At 38.9% G+C, this 8,310-nt stretch overlaps 1 protein-coding gene across 1 annotated transcript; it reads right to left on the bottom strand.

Annotated features, from left to right (window-relative positions):
• Positions 1 to 4,704: 4,704 nt before the first annotated feature.
• GHSR (growth hormone secretagogue receptor) lies at positions 4,705 to 8,008 on the bottom strand. The gene is made up of 2 exons (XM_077159167.1): positions 7,213 to 8,008; positions 4,705 to 5,009 (listed from the first exon to the last, which is right to left on the bottom strand). Exons 1-2 carry the CDS (start codon positions 8,006 to 8,008, stop codon positions 4,705 to 4,707), a joined length of 1,101 nt encoding a protein of 366 aa, XP_077015282.1.
• Positions 8,009 to 8,310: the final 302 nt, after the last annotated feature.

Genomic DNA, 8,310 nt, shown 5'->3' on the forward strand with positions numbered 1-8,310 from the left:
AGCTTGTTGTTTGTGGGGTACATTTAAGTGTAAAACCATGCAGGAATATCAGCTCTGAGGGGGGACGGGCTGCAAGCGTTCAGAGAAGTGGAGAGAGTATGGTGATCACGTCCACTATAGGCTTCCTGACTCTTCTTAATACTTACAAAAATCATCTAACTCACTGTTAAATGTGGGAGTCCTTGGCGAATTAAAATTCCCTACAACAAATACCTCCTCATAACTGCAAAATACATATTTCAGAAATCAAAAGGACACAATATAACTGAATCTAGGGCAGGAGGAGAGGTAAAACATCCCAGGCACCAAAGCTTACAGCCGCGAGTGGATGAAATTAACTACATGCTTTAAAAAGATATTTATTTGGCAATTATTTGGTCGAGAACATCCAAAGGATGGAAAATTAATGCCTAATTTTATAAGACAGGTACATGACAGCTATAATAAGCTTTTCTTTAACAGCTTTTTTTGAAAAACCTCAAATAAGAATCACAAATCAAAATACCATCAGTGACATTTATGACATATCACAACACAAACTGACCAATATTAAAGTTCATACAGACCGACAATATATCATATATCAGTGAAAGAGATACTATACTGTTTGGATATATTTATATGAGCAAGTTGGTATAGTAAAATATAGTGCTGAAAGTGAAAAATAGAGACTTAAAGAGACAATTGTTTTCATTCTTTCAGCCAGAGAAATATTTTGGATATGAGATGTTAAAACCACAAGAAATTTGCCAAACTATTATTTTCCAATGCTTTTTCTGATATTGAAGGTCTGAGTTCTTCTAGAAAGAACATTTGTTAACTTTGCAGAGCTTTCTGAGCAGTGCAGGACTAAAGCTTTGCGAGAACTTCATTGATTTGCCAGTTTTGTAGTTGTAATCCTTTCAGCAAAGGTATGTACAATGTCACACCACAAAATAGTAATTGGATATCTGCAAGTACTCAGGCAATTGGGAGAATCATAAGGCATGACAGCTTTTTTTTTTGGATGATGATATTCTGTTAATCAAAGCTATAGACTCCCACATCCTACAATTCTGAATTCGAAAGTTAAAACACAAAAGCAAATCTCATCCCAACCTTTCCTTCTCATCTGCTTCAAAATTAGATTATTGTCAAGAATTAACATGACTGAATTCATTTAATTGACTTAAGTTTAAAGCATTTAGCTCTGTCACGAGCACATTCCTTTCTGTTGATTTTGACTTGCAGCTCATTCTCTGGATAAAAATTATTTTTGTTATCACTTCTCTGCATTAACATTGGTCACTAATCATCTGGTTAAATTATACTTGTATTTATCCTGGTTCATGTTGTAATTTAAATTGCAAAGAAATCATAAGAGGTTCATTAGATAATGAACCATGTTAGCCCTGGTTTGTACTTTGTATATTAAGGACATTATTTACAATAAATAGAGTATTTCTGAAAGTAGAAAGTGCTACTCTATTGACTTAGATTTGTGACAAGATATTTTGATAGATATAACCATAGATATCACATTACAAACATATACACACTGTTTTTTTGAAAAGACAAAGGAATGTTTTCAGGTACCAGTCTTGCAAAAAAAAAAAGTCTCACAGTTGTCTTTTTAATGTTAAATTCAAGTATATGGATAGATGAAAAACAACAAATAAAAATAATACTAAAACTGTCAAAATTAAAATAAAAATTGTAAATTTTTTTTGCATAATTTCAGGTCCTTAATTAAATTTTTTTTGCAGTGAAAAAAACTGGAATTTCAAGTCAAATTCCATCATAGCAACTTTCATTGCAATACAAAATTGAATATAAAAAACTACTTTTCAAGATCTGGCCAGACACAAGAAGTGTTTCTAAGTTTCATTATCACAACATTTCCAGCTCTGAATAACCCAAGCAAGGAATGTTTTCTTTAAAACAGTTATTTAAAAGTTCTTGTGCATCTAATAGTCACTTTCTATAAAGAAAATGACCCGATCCTTCATTTTGCGACACTGTGCAAGGTCTGGTGAAAGAAACCTCATTGCTGGATAACCAGGAAACTAGAAACACAGTCAAATAAAAAAGAAACCAATGCTTTTGCTTTCCCCACACTGACGAGGAGTGCTGAGTATAATTACCAGAAGTTTGGTTGGTGTAGGAATGGCTCATTTTGAACTTATTTTGAACCAAATAGACAACAATACAGAGAGAGATGCTAGGGATGAATTTGATCCAGTATCAATTGGAGATGTTTACTTCACAGATTTAAAATTATTTTCTCAGTAGCCCACTGCAAAGTAGCATACAAGTGAGCTCATTGAGGACAAAAAATCCTCATTTATTGATCTCCAGAATTTAACACATACCAGCCACATAAGAAATGTTTATGAAATGAGAGACTTAGGAACAATTTTCTCCAGTGCAAGTTCCTCTCTTCCCTGAGCCTTAAACAATTTATGGAGCATGAGAACAGCAAAAAGTTATAAACAACAAAAAGATATTGGTATGACAAAAGGACACATTAAAGATTCCTCTCTCTAAACATTTCATCCAAGTTCGCAGATTGACACCAGTAAAGGACAATGGTGATCCTTGCTGTGTAAACTGTTCCCCGGAAATTAGTTAGCCTGTGCCTATAGACATAGACACCTGAAAAAGGAAATCACGGCAATCAACTGGATGTTAGGTTGGTTTGTCTCCAAAATAATCAACTGTGTGAGGGAAGTCAGGCTTCTTTTTGTTTGTCTCCTCTCAAGATAATTGCATTTTTAGATGAAAACTCTAAGGCTCCTGAAGTTCATTGGGCGCTATTTAGATAAAAATGCTGAATACCCTTATTAATAATCTATGGACTTAGGTGAGTCAGTGTACTTTAAAAAATTATTGGTATACTGCCAAAAATTAACTGAATAATAAATTTGCTAAAGTTGACTAAATCGATGGTGCAGTTTTAGTGTCAAAATGGACTTCAGAAATATTTCTCTAGAGAAATAATTCTAGTTATGACTGTGTTTCCATGTTTCCAAAATAAAATCAATCCATTATTTCAACACAATAATCTTTCCTTTTGTTGTGAGACAATTCAGTTATGGCAGTAATTTCCCCAGATGGCTCAATCAGTCCACAGTTGAACCAATAACTTCATGTAGAAATCACTTATATTACTTAGCATTGCACGAGATTATAAATAAATCACTTGTGGAATAATATATTTAATATGCAAAGGGTTGGCTACACAAAGAACAATGTCAGTATAAATGAAAATTTGAGTTTATAACACAAAACGGTATAATATTTAGTCTAAGGTGTCTAATCACTCATAACTATGAGTAAGGAGGCTGGAAATTCATATAAACATCTATCAGATAAGCAGTGAGATTTTTAACAGCAGAACTAATTTGGAAACAGAACAGGACATAGACATTTTGAAATAAATGGCTACAAGACTAAAAACAAGTTTGAATATCAATGAAGAGTAACATTTAAGGGATTTTGAATTTTTCACATGGGCTTGCCTTCACCAATTTGAAAAATTTCTATGTTCATTAAGTTCCTGTGAGCTTTCGAGAATAACATAAATTATACCCAGGTATATGCCATATTCACAAATCAAAACCTCATGGTTGGCTTAAGTATTTTTGTTAAACCAAATAAGGCAATTTATGATTACCTATACTCTTATTAAAGCTTCATTTCCTGAATATTAATATATGCAATTCAACTTGATTTTAAAATGTATCTTATAATTACTTATCCACTTTCTTCCAAACATGAAGAATAGGACATTCAGGTGTGCTTTTTTAGAACTCATCTCTCTAAACTATATTATGCTAATTTTGTAATAAAAGCATTTCAGAGAAAGGATATTTATTTTAAAGCATTTTGATATGATTAAATAATAACTTGCATATAGTCTAGAGTCACACTATTCAATATGGTAACCACCAACCACATTTGACTATTCAACACTTGAAATGTGGCTCGAGTGACTAAAGAACTAAATTTTTAATTTTAATTAACTTAAAAAATTTATAGTCATTTTATTTATTGGAAAAATTTTAAGTGTTTTTGAACAACTTGGTCATACGATTCTAGTTTTTCATCTCTAAACTTTATGGAGTCTAAATATATCAGTTATTACTGATGTTTTTTAATGTCCAAATTGAGTTGGGTTATCTATGTAAAAAGCATACCAGATTTCAGACTTATTATGATACAACTTCTCATTAATAATATTTACACTGATTACTTTTGTGGCTTGCATTATATTTTTCTGGGAAAGTACTGATCTAGAGCTATATGAAAATTGTTGATTTTTGAAAGTCATTTTCTAAAGTTTTTATTTTAATGTCATTCTTTAATCAAATAATTTTGATCACTATGGGAAAAAAAATCAGATTTAGTATTTACTTATCAAGAAGTGGCCCAATTGCCCCCTCTGATCCTTTTCCTCTCTCTCTGACTTGCAAAGCCCTTGCCAGCACCAGCAGCACAATGCAAAATCATAGGCAGTGAATATGCAGAATTAGTGTCTAAGAGCACTGATGACTGTGCAAACTGCCCCACACCCTATAATCCTATCATTTCTTTCTCCCAAACTGATTCCAGATCTTTGTGTCCCTAATTCTAAATGTAACCTTCAATTCCTCCCAACTTCTGCGGTGTTATGGCTTCCAGTGTAGAATAAAGAGCAATGACTTTGCCTAGCAATGTGCTCGGTCATGTTTTTATACTAGATTCTGTCCAGACCGGAGAACTTTCATCCTTCAGAGTGGAGAGTTTCCTTTGAGAGAAGGGTTTGAGTCTCAGCAGTCTGAACACCGCCACCCGGTACTTCTTGGACATGATGTTGTAGAGGATGGGGTTAATGGCAGCACTGAGGTAGAAGAGGACAAAGGACACCAGGTTGCAGTATTGGCTGATCTGGGCAATCTCCAGGGAGCCAGGCTCGAAGGACTTGGAAAATAAGTATCGTCCTACATGGTAGGGCAGCCAGCAGAGGATGAAGGCAAACACCACTACAGCTGAAAGGACAAGGGGAGAGTGTCAGTTCAAGCAGTGGTATAGTCAATCACATTCTATTTTTAAGATATATTTTATTTTGATTGTGTATAGTATTCACTTCAAAGAAACACCATTTTCTGTTCTTCCCCATTCCTGCATTTTAACCAAGGGTGAGTCTGTCTGGACCAACAGTTCAACTATTTTTGCTGAGCTGGCCAGTCATTTCTATGTAACACCTACCTTTATGACCAAGTTAATAAAAGCTAATATATTGGCCGTCTTGACTGTCTAGACAACTTATTCAAGACAGTCTACCATTTTATACATTTTAGAAACAACCAAACATAGGAGATAACGTGATTGTTCTCAGAGTTTGGTGGGGTACTTTTTTCAAAATGCAGATTCCTTGGATGCCATATACATTCTCTAAATTAAAATCTCTAGAAAGAAATCCAGAGAACCTTTTTTTTTTCTTTTCAAAATTTCAAAGGAGACTGAATGTGCAGCCAGGATTGAGAATTTGAGATGGATGATTTTATGCCCCTTCGATAAACACTAAAACCAACTAACATTAATTATCAATTCACCCAAGTTTTCATTTTGCCCCCTTAAGCTAATTTTGTGAGGCCTTTAAATTTCTAGATTAAATTTAAAAAATTCAAAAATCAGAGCAACAATATCAGAAAATAATGTTTTAGTTCTCAGGCCACTTTAGTGATCTGCTTCAAATTTTCAAAGCAAAATAAAATTAACATTGGTATTGAGACATCAATGAGGATAATTAACAATATAAAAATAAAACTAGAAAAAATTTTAAACTTATCCTCAAAACTAAGCTGCATAGTAGCAACTTGACTGTCTCAGTAGTAACCTGAAGCTCATAGGTGAGACCTTCCAGTCCTCTAGAGGAGCCTGGCAGGTTTCTAATCCATGAGTCATATGAGAATGACTGGTCTAGAAAATGAACATTTTTGACATTCCTTGAAGGAATTATCATTTTAGTATTCAGGATTCCAGGAATTGTGAAATGATAGATATAAAATAATCTTGAAATGACTTCTAGGAACCATGAGATGTGCAAATAAGTACAAACTGTTTACTACAATGTCCAAATAATAAAAACGACAGAGTTTGGTTTGAAAAAGCAAATCGACTGAATATTTTTGCTTGCACTATGGACATATTTTGTATTATTCACTTGTGCCAAACGCATATACTTAAAGAAGTTGGATTTATGCAATAAATATTCAACACACCCCAATTGTGACACTGCACCTGGATGTTTTCTCTGAGGGAGGGGGCAGTAAGTTCTGTTGGTTTCCACAAAGTTTCCTTTTCTCCTATTGGAGAACTGTCTATCCTAGCTTATCCTAGCCTAGCATACCTGGAGAGACAGGTATAAATAGCAGCAGGATAATTGATGTAATTATCCAGAAAAAAAAAGCACGGCAGAAGACAAATTGCAATATTGAAAGATGAATCATCTCTCACAGAATTACCCAAGTTAAGTGTCTTTGGTTAAATTTACCACTGAATACTTTCTAGATTCCCTGTCTGCTTTTCCTAATGTAACTTAGATAGCAAGAAATTCTATTTGAGGCAGGAAGTCTTAACGACCCCTTAAATATTTAAAGACAATAGACTTTTAGGAAATATTTCAGTTTTGGGAAAAAAATGTTTCTGGGCTGATATAAAACTCATTTTAGGGAAAAACACGAAAGAAGGAAGAGACAGGAAGAGACACAAAGAAATACAGCCAAGACAATGACAGGGAAGGGGTGTAGAGAAATAGGAGAGAGACAAAGCAGTGAGAAAAGCACGCATCCATATGCACCAGTCTGAAAGAAAGAGAGGAAAAGATAGACAAAAAGAGTGTCGGGACAGTGAGAGAAATACAGAGATACAGAGAGAAACACATAGGGCGAGAGTGCAGGAAACAGACAATGGGAGAGCGCGATGGAAAGGAAAAGGGAGGGAGTGGGGAGCAAGGAAAAGAGAAGGGGGCAAAAAGGGAAGAAACAGAAAAGAGAAAGGCGCACACAGAGAGAGACAGAGAAACTATGTGAGCAAAAAAGAGAGAACACGAGAGGGAAACGGAGAGAGAGAACAGTTCAGAGAGAATGAGAAGGAAAGAGAGGCAGGCACTCAGGGAGAAGGAGAAGGGACTGAAGAGGAGGGAGGGGAGAGGGTCGGGAGAGAGCCGGCGTGCGCGCCGAGACCCACCCAGCATTTTCACGGTTTGTTTGTGGTTCTGCTCCTTGGACACGGCACCCGCCGCCGCGTCGCCGCGCCTCCTGCGCCACAGCTTCCTGCCGATGAGGCTGTAGAGCACAGTGAGGCAGAAGACCGGCAGGAAGAAGAAGAGGCTCGACAGCCACACCATGACGGTGAGCAGCCCTGAGCGCACGGCGAACTCGGTGACGCGGCACTCGCTGGTGTCGCGCGGGTCGGTGCCGTTCTCGTGCTCCACGCCGACCAGCACGAAGATGGGCCCCGCGCTGCAGAAGGCCACGGCCCAGATGACCAGGATGACCAGCTTCACGCGGCCCTTGGTGACCACCACCTTGGCCCGCAGCGGGAAGCAGATGGCGAAGTAGCGCTCGACGCTCAGCGCGGTGATGGTGAGCACGGTGGCGTAGGTGCAGCTCTCGCTGACGAACTGGAAGAGTTTGCAGAGCAGGTCGCCGAAGTTCCAGGGCCGGTACTGCCAAAGGCGGACGAGGTCTAGCGGCATGCAGAGGAAGATGAGCAGGTCGGAGAAGGCCATGCTGGACAGGTAGAGGTTGGTGGTGGTGCGCAGCTCGCGGAAGCGCGACACCACCAGCATGGTGAGCAGGTTGCCGGCGACGCCCACCACGAAGAGCGCCACGCAGGTGGCCGTGACACCCGCCAGCAGCGGCGCGGGGAAGAGCAGCAGCAGGTCGTCGGCCAGAGAGCCATTGTCTGGGACTGCGTCCCAGCCCGGATGCGCAAACGTGAAGTTAGCTCTCGGCTCCTCTCTCGGCGTCGCGTTCCACATGTGGTCGCCTCGGCTCACCCCGCGCGGGGCTCTAGGGCGCGACTCGACCGGATCCGAACCCGAGGAGGCCCCCTCAGGCGCCGCAGAGTGCGAGCGACGAGCGGACGCGCAGGGAGGATGCTTAGGAGAGGAACGACGGGGAAGCGAGAGCAAAAGCCGAGGGAGAGGCGAGAGTGAGAACGGCAAGTGGTGTGAAAGGAGGGAGAAGGAGGCAGAGAGACAGAGGGAGAGTGGGACTGGTTGAGAGAGGGACAGAGAAAGTGACCCCGCGGCCACCACCGCCCTCTCTGGCACCTCCCTTC

The sequence above is a fragment of the Tamandua tetradactyla genome, chromosome 5 (assembly GCF_023851605.1).
Source record: "Tamandua tetradactyla isolate mTamTet1 chromosome 5, mTamTet1.pri, whole genome shotgun sequence".
Lineage (NCBI taxonomy): Eukaryota > Metazoa > Chordata > Mammalia > Pilosa > Myrmecophagidae > Tamandua > Tamandua tetradactyla.

Bases quoted from the DNA above. Each gene is read 5' to 3' on its own strand.
- GHSR (XM_077159167.1), bottom strand. From the start codon at position 8,008: ATGTGGAACGCGACGCCGAGAGAGGAGCCGAGAGCTAACTTCACGTTT. The intron at 5,010-7,212 runs GTGGGTCTCGGC...TTGTCCTTTCAG, and splicing joins ACAAACCGTGAAAATGCTGG to CTGTAGTGGTGTTTGCCTTC.